Below are 24,477 nucleotides of genomic sequence, written 5' to 3'. Positions count from 1 at the left end.
AAAAACAATCCTGAGATTTCACTTCACAATCAACAAATGAGCAAAGATAACAAAAGATAGGAAGTCATTGCTAGAGGGTTGATGGAAAGATGGTACATTAATGCATTGCTGGTGGGACTGTGAATTGGTCCAACCATTCCATTCTGGAAAACAATTTGGAAAATATGAGAATGATGATTATATGTCAATACACATTGACCCAAAGGATCCACACTTATCCTAGGCGGTGGAGTGGACAAAGTACTGGGCCTAGAGTCATGAAAGCATGAGCTCAATTCTAGCCTTAGACACTTATCAGCTATGTGACCTTGGCCAAGTCAGGTAGCCTCTGTTTGTCTCAGTTTCCTCATCTATGAAATGGCGATAATTTTAGCACCTACCTCACAGGGTTGTTGTGAGGTTCAAATGAGATGATATTTGTAAAGGACTTAGCATGGTGCCTGGAACATGGTAAGCACTACATAAATGTTGTTATTATTACTGTTGTTATTACACTAAAAAGAGGGTTAGTGTGGGTATGTGAGTGCTTGTGACTGTAGTTTTAAAAATAAAAAGCAGCAGTATTAGAAGAAAGCTCTAGTCCTTTAAGGAAAAAAATGCAGGTAAAATGGAAACCTGTAGATTAAAAAACAACAACAAAAACACCCTGCATATTCTGTAGGTTTAAGAGAGGAATTACTGACATCAGCCAGCATTCAAAGGATATGATATAAAGGAAGAAGTGATAAACTAAAAAAAAAAAATTCTGATTGGAAAAATAGTATTTAATGAAATCATCCTGCCCAATAACAAGGGTGAGTATGTTTGTGTGAAAGAAACTATTTAAAATGTGTGCAACAATATTTGAATCTATCTTTCAATGTGGGTACATATGTAATAATGTATGCATATTCATATCTAATATATATGTAATGGCAATTGATTTACTGTAATTATTATATGGAGTTTTCTGAATTACCACCCTCACCACCTCTTCTCCCTTTGGCTAAATCTAATGGAACAAAGTTGTGGGGGAGAAGAAAGTCGTTTTCTTCTTTTTGCAAAGAAATGAGAAGAGAATTTAAAGTATGCTAAGAACTAACAAGGGCGAAATGATTAAACAAACCCCTTTAGTTGGGGGGTGGGGGGGAGAAAGCTGCCTGTAATAGTTTTTGTCACTCAGTTTCACAGAAGCTTTGGAGCCAAACTCAAAGATGTTAATATGCCTTGGAAGACTTTTGACTTGAAGAAAAAGTTCAAGGTGAGTTGTTTCACTCTCAGAAATAGAACCTGAGTAAAACTGGAAGTTGATTATGGTCCTTTGGAGATTAGTGAGAAAAAAAATGCTTCAGAGTTCAAGTCCAATCACATTGTGTTTATGGCTTTACAGTTTGCACTAAACTGTTTATCTTTATTGACTAGTAATAAGAAATTAGGTGCTATGCTATTTCAATGGGGTTGGCCTTTATGAAAAAAAAAACAATAAATATACAAATCTGTTATCATTTACTATACCTCTGAGAAGTCTATCCACTTTGGGCATACTATAATATAAACACTATTGTCCATCTAATGGGTATTACCCAAAATATAGTTTGGCCATAGGCCAAGGAGAAAATGATTAGTATTTCTTTTTTTCCTTAAGGTATTTTGAGTTGCAAATTCTATCCCTCCTTCCGTTCCTCCCCTCCCCACTCCCTGAGTCAGTAAACAATCAGATATAGGTTATATGTGTGCAATTATGTATAACATTACCATATTAGTCATTTTGTACAAGAAAACTTGAATAAAAGAAAAAAATGAAAGAAAGAAAAGTGAAAAATAGCAAGCTTCAGTCTATGTTCAATCAATATCAGTTCTGTCTTTGGAGATGGATAGTCAGCTTCATCATTAGTCCTTTAGGATTGTCTTGGACCATTGTATTGCTGAGAATAGTTAAGTCACTCACAGTTCTTCATTGAACAATGCTGCTGACACTGTGCACAATGCTCTCCTCGTTCTGCTCACTTCACTATACATCAGTACATATAAGGCCTTCCAGGCCTTGAAAACGATTAGTATTTCTAACCCTAAAGTAATGGCAAAGACCATACCTTACATACAAAATAATCAGTTACATTTCTATCAAATTAGGATACCAGAATGGCTGAAAATCTCACTGACTGCTTTTATTATGAGAGACAGTGTCAATTATAAAAACCCATTTGCATTGTTAATACTAATTAAAAATAATTCATACTAAGTTATATTCTGGCCAAGTTTCTGCTGCATTGGTAGAGGGAATTTCTTTACTGGTAGCTCCCTATAGTATGAAATCACAAATCTGATTACACAAACTCAATATAGGATTGAGATTCTCTCTCTCTCTCTCTCTCTCTCTCTCTCTCTCTCTCTCTCTCTCTCTTTCTATATACATATATATATATATATATATATATATATATATATATATATATCTCCTTAGCTAGTAATATTGATGCTGGTCTAATGAACATTTTAATGTTCACTGCTACTTTTATTAGAGAGAGATAAATTATTAGAATATTTTGGGTTTTACTTACAGGAATGAGCACTGGTAAAGGATTCAATGAGAAAAGTAAATGTTAATCATAATGAAAGAGCTTTGAGAACTATCTATGGATTATATTTTACTTAAATAATGAAAATCTCCTTCCCTAAATTAGAGTTAAATCATTTTGCAATCTGGTTCCCTACAAAGACAATAGAAAGCAATGCTTCTGACATGCAAAAGACACCAGTAAGTATTTATCTCCATAATATCCTTAAAGCTGGTGACTGGGCAGCAGGTCACAGGAAGCTACTTTGGAGAATCTGTTTAGAAAACACTCAAAAAGTCATGCAAGGTCAGCTGGTGACTGGAGTGGCCACAACAAAAGGCTTTGCAATAAAAAGCAGCTCTTAAAAATGCATACAAATAGACATAAAAGGAAGCTCTACAAAAGAAATATGATAAAGAGTCCCTAGGCAGAAACATCGGAAATAAGGAAGACCTAACTGCAACCAGGTGCCAGGCTGCACTCCTCTGGATTTCCCCACCATGGCCCAGAAACCTCTTCATCGTGAAAAATGGCCTCCATCCAGCCTTGGAATTCATACCTGGAAAATACCCTCAGCCCCTGGAAGCCCCTTCATCTGATTGGATGGATCCTCCCAGAACTTCCATTTAAAGAGGGTGTCCAGGTCAGCCATCTCTTCATTTCCCACCAGACTGCACTCCTATGGCCTTCTCTATTATGCCCCTCTTCCCTTCCTCTAAAACTTCCATTTCAGCTTCATTTTAAGTGACTTCCTCACCAGAATGTAAGCTCCTTAAAAGTAGGGATTGTCTTAAATATATATATATATATATATATATATATATATATGTATCCTCAGCACTGAACAAAGTGTTTAGTGCTTAGCTGTTGTTTTTCGGTCAATATTTCAGTTTGTGTCCAACTCTCTATGACCCCATTTGGGGGTTTTCTTGGCAAAGATACTGGAATTGTTTGCCATTTCCTTCTCCCCATGATTTTACAGATGAGGAAACTGAAGCAAACGGGGTTAAGTGATTAGACCAGGGTCACACCGCTAATAAGTATCTGAGGCCAGATTTGAATTCTGGAAGATGAATCTTCCTGACTCCAAGTCTAGTGCTCTATCCATTGCACCACTTAGCTGCCTGAGCACATAGTAAGGGCTTAATAAATGCTTGTTGACTTGTTATTAAGTAGAGTATAATTTTAACCTAAGATAGACTGAATCATCCAAAGATTAAAGCTATGAAGTTAGCCAACCTTTCAAACTTGATGAAGTTGAATAACAGGATTATATACCACTACTTAGCCATGTTGTTTGACTCTGAGACACCCAAATACTAGGGGGAGAAAAAAAAATTCTTGTAGGGGGCAGCTAGGTGGTGCAGTGGATAAAGCACTGGCCCTGGATTCAGGAGGACTTGAGTTCAAATCTGGCCTCAGACACTTGATACTTACTAGCTGTGTGACCCTGGGAAAGTCACTTAATCCTCATTGCGCCCCCCCCAATTCTTGTGCTATAAGCAGCTGATTGTACTATTAACACAATTTTTTCTCAGGACCAAAAAGATGAAAGGGAATAGTTGGGAAAAAATAACTTTGAGACATTGGGTGATAACAGTAGACATTAGCAGTGACATAATGCTTCTCTGTTTGAGAAGGTCAATGTAATGGTCAAAGGGGTCAGAAGATCTTACAGCTATTCCCAACTCTGCAGCCTCTGTGAAGTTTCCTAGCCTTTAAAACATAGAATATCCACCAACTCAAACTCTCTGTGTTTTGGGGCTCTATGGTGATAAGATATGCAAAAAGGCTTTGACAACTGTACCATACAATAGGAATGTAAGTCATCTTATTGATGGTATTACTAACATCATTTATTGATACCTTAAATCAGTTTTATCATACTCCAGATATTCTTCTAGAGTTGTCTAGTGGGGATAAGAGGATGGTGCTGGCCTGGGTAAAGCTTAGGAAGAGATGGAAAAGTAAGGGGGTTAAAGTGAAGGCCCAATATTCTGTTAGAGTAAAAAGCAGGGAGTCCTCACATGGACATGACCTTTGACCCTCACTTCGACATTCATCAATCTAACACTACCATGGCTACAGAAGGTTCATGGTTCACTACTTTCTTTTACTATTACCATGGATAACTAAGAATTGAAGGCAGTATAAAGGAAAGAATTCTGAATGATCAACTTTTAGGTTCAAAGAATGAAATGAGATTGGAGTCCCAAGACAAAAAGCTACAGGTGGTTGGGAGGCTTATTTTTGTGTCTTTTAAATAAAATGGAAGGTTCCCAGGCATTACATAAAATTATAAAAGCCTGTCCTAGTTCACTTTGAATATTTGTAGATGCTAAGGAGGAAATTTCTTTACTTAACTCAGCAAGAATCAGTTAGATTCAAAAGTGAATGATCTTTTCTGGGAAACCTAAGCAGCTGCTGGGAAACTGATGAACAAAAAAACCAATGCAAGGCCACTGAAACAATTCCAGAAACAAATCCTGGCCAAGTCCTCAGTGTCACCACCTGGTTCCCTCAAATGACCTAAAAATTTCAAAAGAGACTGTCTAATGACCCAGGGCCTAAAAATGAAATATAAGGTGGAGCAAGTAAAAATGAGATCATGTTACTTTTTCCTTTATTTGAAAATGGAAAGTATTTTCTTTGATCTTCAAACTTCTGTTGTGCCAGAAATATTCTTTACTCAACCTTGCTCTTTGTTGAGTATATAGGACATACAGTAATTTCAAAATGGACAAGGCTAGGAAAAAAAAATCTAGCCAAGATTTTTTGGATAAGCAAGAAAAAGATAAATACTGAATACCATAATACCAGACAATTCAGAAGGGCAAGTTGTTATTTGTCATTTTCTTTTTATTAAAAGAAGATGAAAGGTTCCCTTCCCCCCTTTATTCCCCCAGGCCTAATAGATGTCAATATTATCATTCCCAAATTACTTACAATTGTTAACAAGAACATGATTATACCATAGATTCAGTAATCCAGAAGGTTAAGATTAAAATAAGAGAGAATGTGCCTGTCTGTATTCAGGTACGTGTGCACGTATGCGTGTGTGTGTGTGTGTGTGTGTGTGTATAGAGGCAGAGAGACAAACGGAGCGTAAAGAGGGAGAAACAGATAGACCAAATATTTCTTTTACATGGGAAAATATCATAAGGAATGTGTATTCTTGTCTCCAACACCATAGTCAGGACTCCGTTCTAGTGTAATTCACTTTAGCTATTATTACATTTGTATCACCGAAGCACCATTTGAAGGCATTAAAGCATGTTATTCAAGTGACCAGACAGGGAGGTAAATGGCATGTGATCTTTGTCACAAAGTGAATGCCAGGTTTGAATTCTGGCTTAATAGCTGTAGATTCCACTTTTGGTGCATAGGCTAGATAATCCTCAGTCTCAGAAATGTCTGCCCTGGCCACTTATGCCTCACCCTATTTGTTGCACACCAAGCTTCTCTGCCACTGTTCCTTTCCAACAACTACTGGTTATGTGACATATGTTTATCTTTACTCTGGCCTGGAACACACCCAAACCCCTTTATCCCTTTATGGGATCCCCCACCCCTCCACCCTCCACTTAAAAGCATTTTTTCAGGCATTTCAAAGACCCTAACAAGAGGCAGCTGCACTTAAGTTTCTCATAGGTTCCCCTACAGGTCACAGCACTATTAGGAAGATGGGGCCTTCAGTGTAAGATGAGCAATGGATTTAAAAATTTATGTTATATCATTCAACATTTTTATTACATCATATATTTTAAAATTCCATTTAATTAAGCTTAATTTCTCATTTGTCTGTTTTGTATCTATAAGCTGAAGCCATGTGCCAGAAACTGGAGGACATTTTCCACTGACCTAGAATATTAAACTTTAAAAAAAAATTTTTTTTTTAAGTGAGGCAATTGGGGTTAAGTGACTTGCCCAGGGTCACACAGTTAGTAAGTGTTAAGTGTCTGAGGCCGGATTTGAACTCAGGTACTCCCAACTCCAGGGCTGGTGCTCTATCCACTGCGCCACCTAGCTGCCCCAATATTAAACTTTTTAATTGGTGAAATTCTAAGAAATGTGATTCTCTGACAAGGTAAAAACCAATCCTTAAATATGATCAAGTCTGATTTCATGAAACATACAATCTTTTAGAAGTGTAAGGGATGGCAGGCAGCTAGGTGGCACCACAGTAGATAAAGCACTGGCCCTGGATTTAGGAGGATCTGAATTCAAATCCAACCTCAGACACTTGATACTTACTAGCTGTGTGACCCTGGGCAAGTCACTTAACCCCCATTGCCCAGAAAGAAAAAAAAAAGTGTAAGGGATGACATGGGAATTCCCCACAGAAGGGTTTTCTTGGTGGTATTCTCTAAGCCAGTTGTCACAACTATGATTTCTCCAGAATTTCCCTTTGTTGGCAGGAAGTCCCAATGGGAGAAGGCACAGACCACTCTGAACATTCTGGGAACTTTAAGAACATAAGCAATCATGAGGCTCTGGGGAAATGACAAGTAACTGCTCTTCTTCCCCAAATCCTTTGGAAACCTAACCGTTTCATTTTAACATTTATTTTACCTGTCTGGACAGTATTTGTCTAGAATCTCAGCATTGCGAGTGAACTCTGAGGCCTTCAAATACAAATAAGTACCCCAAGACTTCCAGTGAGAGGAATTCCCTTACCATCTGGGGCTGTGCCTCCTACTTTTGGACAGTTCTGAATTCTCCTCCCTTTCACTTGTCCCCATTCTTCCTAGCTTGGTCCTCTGGGGCCTGACTGACCAAGTCTAATCTATCCTACTAGGGAGAGCCCATCCAATGTTTAAGATCACAAACCATAGAGCTGGAAAGGAACTGAGGCCACTGAGTCAAAACCCTTCATTTTACAGATGAGACAAACTCAGGTCCAGAGAGGTTCAATGTCTTGTCCTGGGTCAAACAGCTAGAAAGTGTATAAGCTGGATTCAAATTCAGGTCTTCCTGATTCCAAGTCAAGCGCTTCATCCACTGGGCCACCTCGCTGCTTCTGGACGGCAGCTATCATGCCCCGTGTCTTCCCTAAGTGAACATGCATCTATTATGACATTATGACATATCTTAAATCCTTCCCCCATAATAGTTAAGTTAAGTTAGTTTTCTCCCAAAATTATTGTGCCCTTCCTTGGAGATTTCTTCTTTGCCTAGCAGAAAGCAGCCACCAAGAGCTCCAGGTGCTCTCTCTAATGCCTGCCTGTTGGAGAATGATGGGCAACTCAGGGAAGGAAGCTTCATGTGGCCAAATCAACTCCAGGTGTCCTCAGTTCTGGTCCTTGTTGGCTCTCCTGCTATGGCTGGGTAAATCTCCTTTTGCTAACTGTTTGTTGAATGACCTACAAGTGTCTCATTTTGTTCCAATATCAAACAAAAAACTGCCCCAAGGTGCGACCAGAGTCAGTCCAAAACAATTCAAGTGCCTCTGAGTGAGGTCCATAGTATCAAAGGCCTTCCGTAATGTGGAAGAATGGAACTGAAAACAATAACCCAGATGTGATCTTATGAAAACAAGGAGGTTCAACTCCTTTCTCATCCTGGACACTGTGCTTCTCAATGCAGCCTAAACAATGAATTAGGTGTTTCCCCAATTAGAGTGTGAGATCTTTGGGAGTGGGAATTGCCTGTCCTTTTCTATTTTTAATTCCTAGGGCATAGGGGTAAAGTCAGTCCCTCCCTCCCTTCCTCCCTTCCTCCCTTCCTCCCTTCCTCCCTCCCTCCCTTCCTCCCTTCCTTCCTTCCTTCCTTCCTTCCTTCCTTCCTTCCTTCCTTCCTTCCTTCCTTCCTTCCTTCCTTCCTTCCTTCCTTCCTTCCTTCCTTCCTTCCTTCCTTCCTTCCTTCCTTCCTTCCTTCCTTCCTTCCTTCCTTCCTTCCCTCTTTCCTTCCCTTTCTTCTTTCCTTCCTCCCTCCCTCTTTCCTTCCCTTCCCTTCCCTCCCTCTCTCCTTCCCTTCCTTCCTTCCCTCTCTCCCTCCTTCTCTCCTTTCCTTCCTTCCTTCCTTCCTGAAAGAGCTTGCATTCTACAAAAACCCTCAGGTTTTGTTTTGTTTTATTTTTAAACAGCTTCACTGTTGCCTTACTATACCTCACTCATCTTGAATTGATGAACTAGATTTCCTGAACCCAAGTGTAAAACTTCATATTTATCTCTATTCAGATAAATGTTCTAGCCTGTTTAGATCTTCAAGATCAACCTCAATGTTCTAGTCTGTTTAAATCTTTTTGGGATCCTGAGTTCATCCAGATGTGACCTCCTTGAGGACAGGAAACATGTTTTGGCCTTTCTTTCATTCCTACCATTTAGCAGAGTACCTGGCACACAATATGTCTGGTGTTTACTTTTTCAGTCATGTCTGACACTTTGTGACTCATTAGGGCTTTTCTGTCAAAGATACTGGAGTAGTTTGCCTTTTCCTCCTCCAGGTCATTTTACAGATAAGGAAACTGAGACAAACAGGGTTAAGTACCTTGCCTAGGGTCACATACCTTGTATCTGAGGTCAGATTTGAACTCAGGTGAATGAGTCTTCCTCACTCCAGGTCCAGTACTCTATCCATTGCATAACCTAGCTGCCCCTACATGTACACAGTAAGCATATAGTAATTGCTTCTTGACTGACTCTCTCTTTTTTTTTTTTTTGGTGAGGCAATTGGGGTCAAGTGACTTGCCCAGGCTCACACAGCTAGTAAGTGTTAAGTGTCTGAGGCCGGATTTGAACTCAGGTCCTCCTGAATCCAAGGCTGATGCTCTATCCACTACACCATCTAGCTGCCCCTTGACTGCCTCTTGAGAGAAATAATTATTTCTCTCTTGTAATAACTAATTATTGAATCAGGACCAAGGTTTTTCCCCTTTTTTACTTCCTCATCCAGAAATCAAGCACTGTGAGAAATCTTGCTTAAAGACTTACCCAGACTAAAGATCTAATCAATAGACAGTAAAAGAAATTCTAAGCTTGGGCTAATGGGATGATTCCTGCTCCTTGTGTTTACTCAGATAGGTTTGGGGAAATGTAGATTCTTCCTTTTGTCAGACAGGTGATATGGAAATTGATAAGTCTCTTTGACCAAGACTTGGGTGATCTAAGTAACCTAAGCTAAGATTCTCATTGTAATACGACCCACCTCTCATTATAATATTCATTCTTTCATTAATTGTTAACCAATCAGAGTTGATTGCCACCCTCAGGACCACCTGCCAATGGCATGTAAACTGTGAGCTCACTGCCATAAGGGGTCTTTGGCATTCGAGAAGGCCACTGACTTCCTTTTATTAATAAACATCTAGCCTTATTAATAGAATGATTAAATCACCCAGAAACTATGTCTCTCAATTTTTTAAAAATGTCATAGTCTATCATCCTCTATGTTAAATGTCATTTCCAGCTTGATGTCATCTGTAAATTTGTGCAGAATCTGTGTCTTTAAGTCACTGACAAAAGCATAGGAAAAAAAAAAAAGGTGGTGCAGTGGATAGAGCACCGGCCCTAGAGTTAGGAGTACCTGAGTTCAAATCCAGCCTCAGACACTTAACACTTACTAGCTGTGTGACCCTGGGCAAGTCACTTAACCCCAACTGCCTCATTAAAAAAACAAACAAACAAAAACAAAAACAAAAAAACCACAGGGAGTACAAACCATTGTAACATTTCACTGGAGTCCAACACAGGATCATAGGCTGAGCTGGAAGGGACCATGGCATCCACCTATATCTACACCAACTTCCTAATTTTGCAAGAGGAAATGAGACCCAGTGAAGTTGAAACATGCCCTTGATCATACTGGTATTAAGCGGCAAAGCCAGGATTCAAAACTACATCTTCTGATGTAGAATCCAGTGCCCTTTCCACTGCCTTGCCTTCATGTTGACATGGAACTATAAGTGAATAATATTCTTTGCGTCCTAAAAAACATTTCCATATGCTTCTAACTGCATTGTTGTCTAGCCCAATATTGTTTCATCTTTTCTGCAAGAATAACATGAAAGTCTTTGTCAGTGCTTTGCTAACATCTAGGTAAACGCTAACTATGGTATTTCCTTGACTGACAAATGTTGTAACCCTCTCCAAAAAGGAAATGGGGTTACTCGGGCATGCCCTGTTCTTGATGAAGCCAGGCTTCATTAGTCACTGACAGTAATTTGTATGCAGATTTAGGGAACACAAACATAGGAAACTACCTCAGAGAAGCATAAAGCTAAAAGGTTTAAAATTTGTGAACCCATTTGAAAAGTTTGAAAACAACACAGAGCTTTAAAAGACTCAACTTGACTGCATGATAAAATGAGGTAGGCTTGGCTCTTAACTGTTGTTTTACACAACAACAACAAGTTTACTGTTTATTGAGTTATTTTTTTTAAACCCATATACTGACTGTGAAGCAGGAACACTGTAAACTGGAGAGAAAAGGTCTTTGCTTCAGTATTTTGCACTCTAATCAAACACTGACAATCCACAGGCTGAAGCAGCTAAAAGGGAGGAACTTTGTATTAAGACAAAGGCTTATTTTACTACCTACAAGTCCTGTTTCACAATGAAGTATCCTGGCCAACACATCAAATACCATCCTCCCCGTGACCCAAATTACATGTCTGAAGGTGACTCTCATTTTATTGCTTTCAAGTAGATGGGCCACAGAGATGTAGGCTACAATGAATATTAATAGATACTTTTATTTACTTCATAAAGCTAGAGACAGGTTTTAGATTAGGGTACTATGATTAGTTGCTTAGTTTGTTATCATTGCTGTACCTCTGTTGCCAAAGATATAATGATTACTGCCTTCTAGTCAAATGAAGACCCTCCCCATTAAAAAAAGTACCTGGCATTTCTTGATCTGGACCAATTAATTTCATGTAATTGGGAAAGGAAAGGATGGGGAGGAAAGAAAGGTAGAAGTAATACACAGAGGTGAGAGAAAAAGAAATGGAATGAGTAGAGAGATACTCAATAGAGAAACACAGAAAAGAAGCCCCCTCGGGAGATACAGTCCTCTTTTAGACAGGAAAGAAATAGTGTCATTCAGAGTAAATATTCATTCAGTCAACCAAGGGACTTCTGGGGCATTTCCATCCACATTGAAACTGAGGTGTCTTTTTGTGTTGTTTTTTACATTAGAGTAGGAGCTCCTAAAGCAGTTCTCACTTTTAAGATTCCTATCCCCAGTGTTTAGCATAATGCTCGCCACATAATAAGCATTTAATAAATGCACTTTTATTCGGTTTCATTCATTCATTAAAGATGTGTCTTTTATCTACATCATTATACAGGTTTGAAAGAAATAGAAAAAAAACACAACAAGAAGGCTAAGGTGGAGGATAGATAGGTAGACGTGAGGTGGGCATTTCTCTGTAACATTCTTTTAGTATATGATTAAACCAGGCAAAACAAAATACATTTATTGTTTTTCAGTCATTTCTGGTTCTTCATTACCCTATTTGGGATTTTCTTGGCAAAGATACTAGAGTGGTTTGCCTTTTCCTTCTCCTGCTCATTTTATAGTTCAGAAACTGAGGCAAATAAGGCAAAGTGACTTGCCCAGGGTCCCACAGCTAGTAAGTGTCTGAGGCCAGATTTGAATGCAAGAAGATCAATCTTCCTGACTTTAGACTAGGTACTCCATCCAGTTCACCACCTAGCTGCCTAGACAAAATATTCACATACTTACTCTTTAAAAGTAAGAAAGGAGGAGAAAAAAGAAATAATGAATCACACCAGAAAACAAAAATCAAAAGCATAAAATGAGAGGGCCAAAAGAGAAACAAGATAAGGGGAAAAAAGATAACATAAAGAGAATGTATTTGAAGGAATGCAGAACACAATGCATCTGATAAAAACACAATAAAATAGTTGAAAACAGGTGATAATACATAGAAGTGGTAAAATACAAGGGACGAAAACCCAATGTCCCAGAAATAGAATTTTTGGACAGTTTGGGGCATATTTGACTAACTTTAAAAGAAAAAAATCTCCCTTTTAAGAATTTAAGAACAGGGTGTTCTCCACTGCTGGGATTTGAACAAGGCAGGCAAAGAATCTCCACCAACTTCGATTAGGAGGAAAGACAAAGGAAAGGTCAGGAGAAGGGAGGGAAGAGCTGCTGTAAAGTGCTTCCTAATCTTTTTCCGAAGTGGGGGGCAGGGGGCGGGAAAGGAATTACATAGATGCCCCATCTCATGACTCTTCCCATAAACCTTGAACATTTTTTAACTACATCTCATTCTGCCTCATGGATCATGGTGTCAGATTGAGAGCTATAGAAAGTTGAGCCCAACCACTTAATTTTACAGATAAGAAAACTGAGGCACAGAGAAACTTCATAAGTGGGCTTCTTGACTCCATATCCGGCATATAATTCTTCTCGATCTAGAACCCCTGAACCCCTCCTCCCATCTAGACTTGCTCACATCCTCTCCCAGCTCCCTCTTTCTCAGTGGATATCCTCCATGTGAAAACTCAACCTTTCAGCAATTAGAATACCAGTGTTAAGTTTTTAGAAATGGGAAGAACAATAAAAATGCTTTTAAGCAAATCAAAAATTGAAAAAAAGTATCCCTTTATCATGAATCTGTAAGTTAGTCTGGAATAATGAAAAAAGGACTGAATTTATAGCCAGAGGATCTGAGTTTTATTCAGGTCTGACCACTTATTATATGGGTGATCCTGGGCAAATCACTTTCGGTCTCCAGGATTCAGCTTCCGCATCTAAAAAAATGTGAAGGGGTTGGGATAAGCCACTAGCCAACTCTCAATTTATGATCCAAAGACACCCACAATAATAATTTTATAATGGTGAGTTTTTCCAAAAAACAAAAAACAAAACCTGTGACTTCAATAATGAGAAGCAGTAGGGGCCCAAGTAGAGTGCCTCTAAGACATCCTTGGGTGTGTAACTCTGGGCAGTTAAGGACAAGTTACAGAGCTATGGCTGATCTGCTTAGGTCTGCCTTTTAATAGTGACTTCCAGTGAGTAAACTCCCTCTTCCACTGAAGATTAGCAAGTACCTGACAATTTGGAGAGCTGCTTGGGGCAACAAGAGGTTAAGTGACCTCCTCAGGGTCAAGCAGCTACTGTGTGTCAGAGGTGGTTCTCTCTGTCTACTACCCCCAGTGCGGTCAAACTCAAAAAGAAACAGTAAGTTACTAAACAGTAAGTTATGATCCCTGAAGGCCACATGTTGACTTAGAAAACCACACATTAACATTTTTGTTGTTTAGTCCTTACAGTTGAGTCCAACTCTTTGTGACCCCATTTGGAGTTTTGTTGGCAAAGATATTGGAGTGGTTTGCCATTTCCTTCTCCCGCTTATTTTATAGATGAGGGAGCTGAGGCAAACAGGGTTAAATGACTTGCCCATGGTCACCCAGCTAAATAACATTATAAATAACTAAATAACGCTGACTAAATTCTATTGAATTTTTACTTATCTTGTTAAATATTTGCCAATCACATTTTAATCTGGTTCTGGCCATGGATACCTCTGCACCACCCCCCCCTACCTCAACCCTTTCAGAAATAAAAAAGAATCAACGAGCAGACAGCATTTAGCATTAGTGTCTTTTTCTATCTTTCATCTATCTCCGTGGTTTCATCACATCAACACTGCATGCTCTTCTGAGAACAATAAACTGACTATTGGAAACATGCAGGAGTTCTTTATCCGAAGGAAGGGAGGAATGGGACGAATGAAATCATACCAAAAAACAGCTGGGAGCTGGGGTTAATTTCTGTAATATGCTAGTGTAGCTGGAATAGGGCAAACCTGCATTTTCTAGCCTTATCTCCTTGGTTTTAAATTATATGCTCTGCCCAGGAGGAATTGGTTCACATTTTTCAACTGGTCTACTTTTACACTGTCTGTCTTTAATGATATTGTGGTGAAAACACATTTTATTAGCTTTTTGCTTCTGTTTCACCTCACTTCACTTTTTAATTTCTTCTTAAACTAATTAGGGAGGGTAGCAGCTTTGCAATATGAATTCAAAACATGATTCCTGAAAGATGTGCTTTAGAAATAATCAAAATAACCAACGACTTCTGCTTACAAAAAACAAATACAAAGAAATGTTTGTCTTCCTTTACAAACACCCCCCTCCAGCCCCGACTGTAGAGATTCCTATGGCAATGGGAGGCTTATGTAAACAAACAAAAAAGGGTGTAGAAAAACCTTTGGGTATCAGGGGAAAAATAAATCTAACTAAAGACTGATTGTCTCTAACAAGGAGTCAAATAGTATCCAGGGGGATAAACAGGCAATATTCCAAAGCACCTGGGTCAACTTCCCTAAATTTCTGCACTGTCAAAATAAATCTGGCCTTTTGCCAATTTCACCTGGCAACTCTTCCCCACTTTATTTCTAAATTCTCACTTGGCTATCAAGCTGACCCAAATGGCCACTTCTTGGGAACCCTGATACTCTGAAGTGCCAGAAAACCACATAAAATAACCAAATGCATGAGCCTGAGAATTACAACAGGAGTAAATGTAAGCAATCTAAAGCAGGGAAAATGCTTAAGCTTTAAAGGCAGGTCCAATCTTAGGGCTTTTTCAGAATGTACTTTAGAAAAACAATCATGAGGGGCAGCTAGATGGCGCAGTGGATAAAGCACTGGCTTTGGATTCAGGAGGACCTGAGTTCAAATCCAGCCTCAGACACTTGACACTTAACTAGCTGTGTGACCCTGGGCAAGTTACTTAACCCTCATTGCCCTGCAAAAACAAAAACAAAAACAAAAAAAAGGAAAAACAATCATACCGGGGCACCTAGGTAGTGCAGTGGATAGAGTTCCAGCCCTGGAGTCAGGAGGACCTGAATTCAAATGCAGCCTCAGACACTTTAACACTTACTAGCTTCGTGACCCTGGGCAAGTCACTTATCCCCAATTGCCTCACCAACAAAAAAGAAAGAAAGAAAAGAAAAACAATCATATCAAGTCACCTACTGACTGTGCCGGTTTCTAAAGTTTAAAAGCCAACTGAAATGAAACATAATTTCATTTTAAATTGATTTCCTAATATATGTTGATATCGGTTTGCAAATCAGAATACTTTGACATCAAAGATAATTCAAATCGACATTGGAAAGCTATTGCTATCATCAAGACAAATGAATACAAATATAGTCCTGAGGTAGTAGTTTCTTCAACACACAAGCATGCTCGCATGCAGACACACAGTTTTCCTTTCCATTTTTTTTTTTAAATTACTGTTAAGGTCAAAAGAAATTATGGAACTAACATTTTTGAGTAATATATCATGGTGATTCATTTTAATAGAAAGTTAGATGCCAGACTGATGCAGTAAGACAAGTTCGTGGTTGAAGGAGGCTCGTGGCGGAGGACTTGAGGAAGAACCTGACCAGGCTGGAACTTTAGGCTAAATAGGCCTTTTCTTAACTTTCTGAACTCCACGTGAATACCTGGTATGCTTTAATAAATGCTTAATGCCCAAAGACTGGTGCTAAAGCTTCTAATTTAAGGCAACCACACATTTAGATTTTAAACATCACAGTTGGCAACCATGAAGTGCTCAGCAAACTGAATGTGGAAGCATTTTATAGGTCCAGAACATAGGTGGTCCTTACACACTGCTTCAAGCTGATTGGTTAGCATCATCTAAATCCACTGGTTCATTGGACTTGAAGGTGGTCTCCAGTTGAGTTCAAAGTCCTTAGCTTCTGAAAACAATACTTTCTTTCTTTCTTTCTTTGCAGGGCAATGGGGGTTAAGTGACTTGTCCAGGGTCACACAGCTAGTAAGTGTCAAGTGTCTGAGGCCAGATTTGAACTCAGGTACCCCTGAATCCAGGGCCGGTGCTTTATCCACTGCACCACCTAGCTGCCCCTAGAACAATACCTTCTTAAGGGCCAACTAGGTGTGGTTACAATCTAATTAAATTGAAGTAGGCTAATCAGCAAAGTCAATCACTCTCACTTAATTCAATCAGTTTAGATTAATCTCCTGGTGGGCCTTTGAGTATCTGCCAAATCCCATTATTTTCCCACAAGTTTAAGACGGGGTCAGAAAGCTGGGCTTAAGTTCCGGTCCTATCACTTATTAGTTGCTTGAATTTAAAATAGGCTTCTCTGAACCTCAACTTCTTCATCCATAAAATGGGATAATAATATGTCACTTATATAATAATGTTGTTCTGTGGCTCAAATTAGATAATGCCTTTTTTTCCTTTCAATGCCCCCCAAATGTAAGTTATTGTCATTACTGAAAATAACAATAAACATTGGAAGGGCTTGTTTTTGTAAAAGACAGCATGCTAGTCCATAAAGATGAAAAAAAAATGGCATAGTTTCTGCCCTTGAAAAGTTAACACTCTTAATAGAGGGCTTAAAACAAATACAGAAAGAACTATAATCTAGGGTAGAACATGATGGAATCAAAGGAGAGATTCAGAGGAAGTGTTCAAAGAAAAGTTGAAAAGGGAGACAGCATTTTCATTTGGAGGTTTCATACAGGGCACAGCACTTGAGGTGAGGGTTGAAAGCTAAGAAGGATTTCAATAGGCAGAGATTCTCAAAATGCATCCCAGGCACCAAGGACACAGCCTACACAAAGGCATGGTGGTGGAAGATGACAGACTGCATGGGGCAGGGGGTGGGGGGTGGGGAACAGTTAGTAGTCGAATTTGGCTAGAATGTAGAGTGGGTGAAGGGGGATAAATAAGGCAAGTAAGGTTAGGTTGGATCCAGTGATGAGGCCTTGAGGAGGGCCTTTCCTGATTCTCCTAGGTGCTAATGCCCTCATACAATTGCCTGGTATTCCTTTTTGTCTTTACCTATATGTGTGCATCTTATTTCCCCAAATAGAATGTTAGTTCCTTGAGGGCAGTGGCTATTTGGTTTTTGTAGCAGTTATCTCCAGTGCCTGGCACAGTGCTTGGCACAAAACTGGCCAGTTCAGTGATTGACTCTATGACCTACACAGAGGAATCTTTAATTAATTTCACACTGTCTCTCTTTGCATCTATTCTGAAGATATTTATTTGATTCCTCTTCCCCAACCTACTCTAGCCAGCAATCAATCACAGAACATCAGAGTTGGAAGGGACCTTAAAGATCACTCAGTCTAACACCCTCGTTTTATAGTTGCACCAACTGATACATGGAGAGATGAAGTACCAAGTACCAAGCGGTCTATCATCCTTCCCAGTACACGCATTTCTCCCTATCCCCAATGTGTTCTTAGCTCATGGTATCCCCTAGTGGTCGGCACGAAGAACTGCCAGACAATTTCTTCCTCACCCCCTTTCCAGAGAGCATTCATTTCATTCATGTCTGACTTTTTATGACCCTATTGAGGGTTTTCTTGACAAAGATACTAGAGCGGTGTGCCATTTCCTTCTCTAGCTCATTTTACAGATGAGGACACTGAGGCAAACAGGGTTCAGTGACCTGTCCAGGGTCACACAGTTAGTGTCTGAGACTGGATTTGAACCCAGGAAAATGAGTCTTCCTGACTCCTGGCCCGGCACCAGAGGGAAATGGGAGGAGACCTGGGTAAAAGTTTTGCCTTTGACCCATACCAAGTTGGGGGACCACAGACAACATACCTAATCACTAACCATTGCAGGTGACTCTCTAAGAATAAAAATTTCAGGAAAGTTGCTGGACTGTACCACCTAAGGTGGTTTCCAAATTGGAACCCTTTAGAGATGAAATCACAGATCTAATTTTTTTTTTTAATTCCCTTGATCACTACCCCTTGGTTATAAAGCAGCCATACTTTCGGAGCTCAATTCTCTTGCTAGTAATTTCTCATACACACCCCCTAGTTTACGATAAGCTTCCTTTTCCTTTCACTACCATCTCTTGTCAGTTACTTAATTCCATGTCTACTTTTCAAAGAGACTACTAATCAGGGCTAATAGATATGAATATTGCTAAGGATGTTGATATTTTTTGTCACAAGAAAAGGCGAAGTTTAAGTGAAATTGGAAATAATGAGGAACCAAGCATAAGCTCTGAAACTCTTGAAAGTTTATAGAAATACCCTTCAGCATCCCCACAAAAGTCTCTATCCACTTCCTCATTCTCCTCTGAACTTGCTTTTACTCTCTCATATATCAGCATTCAAGATGAAGTAAAATAAACAAACCCTAAAACTATCTTCCTGCTAGTTTTTGCAGGATCATAGATTTAGAATAAGATAAGAGGTCATTATTTTAAAGTTCTGTTTAACTGATACTATTTTGTTATTTTTCTACTATTCTTTATTGCAACTGCAAAGTATTTCCAACTTTATTATGTGGACAAATAGGCTTTTGCTAATCTGGGAACATCATTAGCAAGTATGACATTTTTGCAAGAGAAAAACATCTTCTGAGTACTTAAAAAAGTAACTTAAAAATAAAATTTGGAACATCACCCATTTCAAAGGTAGGGACTTCCTAGAGTGTTATTTTAATTACTTGGCTTCAAAACTTACATTTCTGAAAATATTTTGTAGGGTCATGGGATTTAAGAGCTGGAAATAGCCATACAAATCACCTAATCCAACCATCTCCCCTTTTTGTAAAGATGAGAAAATTGAGCCTCAGTTCTTTTTTTTATCATGAATGGGAATAGTAACATATTTGTAGTGTTTATTTTACGATGTTACGTGAGGGTTGAATGAGATAATGAATGTAGAGCATTTTGTGACAAAAGCTTACAGTGTAATATAAATGTCAGCAATCATTATTGTTACCATCTTTTCATTTTACAGATGAGGAAACATATCTGGAGAGATGACATAACTAAAGGTGCCTTGGAAAATAATGGCCAGAGTTTGCTTTTTCATCCAAATAATTTCTCCCTAATGTTACAAAGTAATCCAAAATCTGTACAAATCTCACAATCTTTTGGACTTTAGTAGCTCTTCATCCTGAAAGGAGACCTGGTATCTCATTCCCCAATTTCACAGTACTATAAGACAACAGAGTCCTTTCATGAAGAAGGAATATTCTCCACCCCTCAAAATTATTAAAATCTGAAATCACAGGAAGTGACAAAGTGAGGCGGTTAGCCCATCTTGTCTGTACTCATTCTTGGCATTCTAAAATTTCACTAAATTTGATTTTTATTTTGAAAAGAACTTATTCATACCCTGTTCTCCTAGAAAGGAGAAAAAACTCCATAGAAAAGCATTCCTCCTGGAAAACAGCAGTTGACAAAAGTCCCAACCTGCATCTTTCCCCTCTCCAATGGCTAATATAATTCCTAAATTGTCATCATCTGGGCTGATGGGAACATGTAAGACACCATTTTCTTCCAAAAGAAACAACAAAAATGCAATGAAATTAAAATGTAAACCCTATGATTAATACAAGGCAACTGATAGGCCCTCCAACTAGCATTATATAAAGAGTCAGAAAAAACATCAACTCAGTCACTGCCATGTACTAAAAAGTATATTAAATAGCTCTCCCCAACCATCTCTCTTCCCTTACTGCTCTAATAGCTTTACTGCAAGAAATCTAAAAAATAAATACTAAGTTGGCAAGTTAACATCACCAAGTTAATCTTAACTTCTCTATATTCTCTTATACTTTATACTTTTAATACTAGTGTGCAATTGGCTGAGAACTATTTAGTGTGATAAAATAGGGAGGCAATCATGATTTCAGCCACACGACTAAGACAGATTCAAACTCTTATTAAAAAAAAAAAACAAAATTTAGAGTGCCAGTCTAAGGCCAGAAATACTAGTGAACTCTTTGTATACTAGTATCCTCTTTCTGTTTCTGCTTTATATACTCTTCCTTTTTTCTTTAATCTCTCTGCGTCTCAGACCCATCACTCCTTGAAAAAGCACATATGACACCCTTGTTTGAATGAAGACAACTGAAAGAGATCTAGCAATAAAACTGGTCTCTTAGATGATTCCATGTGAAGTGAGAGTAATGAGATCTGAATTAACCAAATCAGGTGATACCTGCATGACCTACAACCCAAAGACAATCACTTTTCTAATCCACTTTCATAAACTACACCCCAACAAGATTCAAATTTGCTTCTAGAAAGGGTGGTTTTGTGACCCAGTTATTAATTTATATTAGAAATACTCTGGCTACAGATGCCTTACCTCCTTCACATGTGTATGAAAAGAAACAGACATGTCCAGCAAGATTTTGCGTTGCTCAACCCGACGAACGAAATCTTGTATCCGGTCTTCAAGCTGATGGGCTGCTTGATAAATCTCTTCTGGGTCACATTCTCCAGTCTGAGCCAGCTGTTCAGCTGCTTCTAGTAATTTATCAGCATTGGTGTATGTGTTCTGCAAAAGAGAGCATCCAGAAAAACAAAAAGATGTAAATAAAAACAAACTAATAAAGGTAGGAGCCAGGAGACAAGAAGGCTATATACAGGAGTATCCAAGTAGTCAAGTTTGGTATTTCTGTAATTCTAATAGAAAAGACATACTGGAAACACCAAAGCAGTAAGCCATTGAAATCATTCATCAATAACCTTTTCATTATCATAACATTAAGTAGCTAAATATCTGACCCTATGGCAAAGTCCTTCCATATTGAGCAGTAAAGAAAATCCATTGGCTCAGCCATCCCCTTAAAGAACCGAAGAATAAAATGCCTCCTTTCAACTGTACAGTTGGCAACCTACACATAGGAAGGAACAGTAAACGTCTACTTCACTTTTTTTCTTCCAGTTTCATAACAGTATAAAGTGCTCTAATTTTGTTTTTTTGAGGTGGCATGTGTATCTTTATGGTAATTCCCAAGATGCTAGTTAGACAGTTAAGTTCCCAAAATATATCTGTTCTTGCACTTCCCATGTAGTAGATATTCTAAGTTTCAGTGAGCTTTTCCTTTCTTTGTGGCTGAACATAAAGGTTATAATTGCAGTATAAGTATGTGCCATCTTTTCCCCATTTTTTTAAAGAGAACTGAAAATCAAGTTTAAAACCACTTTAATATTCATTTTAAAATATATTCTGTGTGATTCTTAAGAAACTGGAGCTTGCTGTCAGGTCTTTTTACATTAAACAGCCATGATGAGGTCCTCTCTCACTGGTGAGGTAGACTAACAGTGTGGGTGTCCACTAGGGGGAGCAGTTGAGACAGAATTTTGAACGGAATGAGTTTGTTTAAGGGAGCACCTTAAAGTTCAAGAGTACAGATTTAAGGACTGAAGACAAATTAAGGAGTTAATTCTGATCTTTAGGCAAAGATAACATAAGAATTTGACAGATTAGAAGCAAAGATGAAATCAAGTTGTTGGGTTTTTTAAGTTTTTTTTTTTAAGTTTATTCATAAGAATATTTGAGATAGAACAGAATTAGTCAAGATTTAAGAGAGACTTTAGTACTAATGAGAGTAATACTAAGGAAAAGAGACAAGTAAAAAAGAAAATGAAAAAAGATGTTATCCTCTTCAGTTCCACCACAAGAAATAAGGTTGCACATTCACATTCAAGTTGCATACTCCTCTCTGTTTATAAGTTTCCTAGGGATTCTCCCATTCTCCAGTCTCCTAGCCCCCTTTAACAAAGAATGATGAGAATGTGTTAGGACTCATTTTGCATCAACTTTCTGGTGGATATCTGGCATCACAAAGCCCTTAATAATACATTACTATTGAGGATAAAGATAGTAATCTCTATGGTCATTTTTTTGGAGTTATATAGGTAGGTACACATGAAATGTTTCATTTTATAAGCTTTAAAAGTACAATATAAGGTTATATGAACTTTGAATAGAATGGACCATACGTATTAAGTCATTTGAAAGAAAGCATGGGATAACATCTAAAGAGTTAGTCACAGGGTCAAGGAGTCCTGGGGTCAAGGCTGGCATTTGAGACATACTTGGCTTTGGGACCCGTGGCAAATCACTCAACCTTTCAGTGTACCAGACAGCTCTCTGAGGCAGGCCTCCCTAACCCTTCTTATGCTGTGGCCACTTCTGGTGAAGCCTGCTCAGAATAGTGTTTGGAAAGCACAAAATAAGAAAAATTACAAAGGAAACCAGTAACACTGAAATATAGTTATCAACATGTGTGTGTGTGTGTGTGTGTGTGTGTGTGTGTGTGTGTGTGTGTGTGTGTATATATATATATATATATATATATATATATGTGTGGCTCTGCAGGAGAGTGAGGTTGGTGACTTTGCAAATATATATATATATGTATATATATATATATATATATATATATACAGATACATACATACATATATACTTTTTTTTAAAGACACAGATCACAGGTTAAGAGGCCCTGCTCTAAGGATATTTTCAGCAGAGAATGCACTGACTTAGAATGTTACAAAGAGTTTCTTGACAGAAATCTCCCTGCATTCATTGAGCCACAGGTCCACTGCAAAATGAGCATCAGTACTGTACAGCACAAGGCAGATTAGGAGCTTGCCTAATTTCTAAATGTTTGGAATAATATGTTCTTCGTATACAATAATCAACAAGGCTGCTCAGTGGGCCAAGTTATCCTCATTCTGTATCCAGTGTAACACCAGACTAGGTGCCATCCCTCTTTTTTTTTTTTTTTAATTTTATTTTGGTGGGGCAATGAGGGTTAAGTGACTTGCTCAGGGTCACACAGCTGGTAAGTGTCAAGTGTCTGAGGCCAGATTTGAACTCAGGTCCTCCTGAATCCAGGGCTGGTGCTCTATCCACTGCACCACCTAGCTGCCCCCATCCCTCTTTTTTTGATGAGTTTGGTGACTAGAAGCCTCACGGTTATTTTGAAAAAGGGAAGAGAAACTAAGGTATTAATACCAACAGAAAGTAGCAACTCAAAAATGTTTCTAGGGGCAGCTAGGTGGCACAGTGGATAGAGCACTGGCCCTGGAGTCAGGAGTACCTGAGTTCAAATCCGGCCTCAGACACTTAACACACACTTACTAGCTATGTGACCCTGGGCAAGTCACTTAACCCCAAGTGCCTCACTTAAAAAAAAAAAAAAAAACAACTTTCTATCATCAATTCCAGCACACTTGAGCTATTTTAATATAACTTTTAAAAAAAATAAAAGTATTTTATTATTTTCCAGTTACATGTAGAGATAGTTTTCAACTTTGGAACTTTCTTGTACCATTGTATTGGTGAGAAGAATCTAGTCTATCACAGTTGATCAACACATAATGTTGATGATACTGTGTATAATGTTTAATATAACTTTTAAGGGTCAACAATATACTGTGGGTATATTGTAGTCTGTCTTTGACAAACAGTTATGATGCTGTTGACCCACAAAAAATTAGCAAGTCTTTATCAAGCACCATAATAGGCCACCTATTATTCTAGGTGCTGCAGATACAAAGGCTCTTATGATCCAGTAACCTTGGCTTCCATGCTTTTCCTCAGACAGCCAAATCAGTCAGTAAACAAGTATTTATTAAGTGCCTACTATGTGCCCAATGGGAACAATTAGGAGGTGCAATGGATAGAGATTCGGGCCTGGAGTCAGGAAGATTCATCTTCGAGTTCAAATCTGGCCTCACACACTTACTAGCTATATGACCCTGGGCAAGTCACTTAACTCCAATTGACTTAAACATTTTGGGGCCATCTCCAGTCATTTTGTTATAATCTTGCCCCTGGACTCAGATGGCTCTGGAGGAGAGTGAGGTTGGTGACTTTGCAAAGCCCTCCCTCACTTAAATCCAATTCACTGCAAGTCATGACATCACCCAAAGTCATGGTCCTCTTTGAGAATGAAGGACAAACAACAACCAACATCTTTGCTAAGAAAATTCCAAATGGGGTCAGAAAGAGTCAGACACCACTGAAAAACAACTGAACAGTATGTGCCAGACACCGTGCTAAGCACCAGGGATACAGAGAGGCAAGGCAGCCTCTGCTCTCCAGGAGTTTGCAATCTAACAGTGAAGACAATATATAAACAACAATTAAGAGAGGGAACGTACTGAGATGGAGGACTGGGAAAGGCTCCCTGC

The 24,477-nt window shown here is 38.7% G+C and overlaps 1 protein-coding gene across 1 annotated transcript in view; it reads right to left on the bottom strand.

The window, feature by feature from the left end:
- TRIO (trio Rho guanine nucleotide exchange factor) overlaps positions 1 to 24,477 on the bottom strand; it is a 274,256-nt gene that overhangs the window by 177,067 nt on the left and 72,712 nt on the right. The window contains exon 7 of the mRNA XM_043979301.1: positions 20,633 to 20,824. Within this exon, the coding sequence (XP_043835236.1) occupies positions 20,633 to 20,824 (192 nt within the window). The remainder of the gene's footprint in view (positions 1 to 20,632; positions 20,825 to 24,477) is intronic.

This window comes from Dromiciops gliroides, chromosome 1, assembly GCF_019393635.1.
Source record: "Dromiciops gliroides isolate mDroGli1 chromosome 1, mDroGli1.pri, whole genome shotgun sequence".
NCBI lineage: Eukaryota > Metazoa > Chordata > Mammalia > Microbiotheria > Microbiotheriidae > Dromiciops > Dromiciops gliroides.
This window is presented reverse-complemented; position numbering and strand designations above follow the sequence as displayed.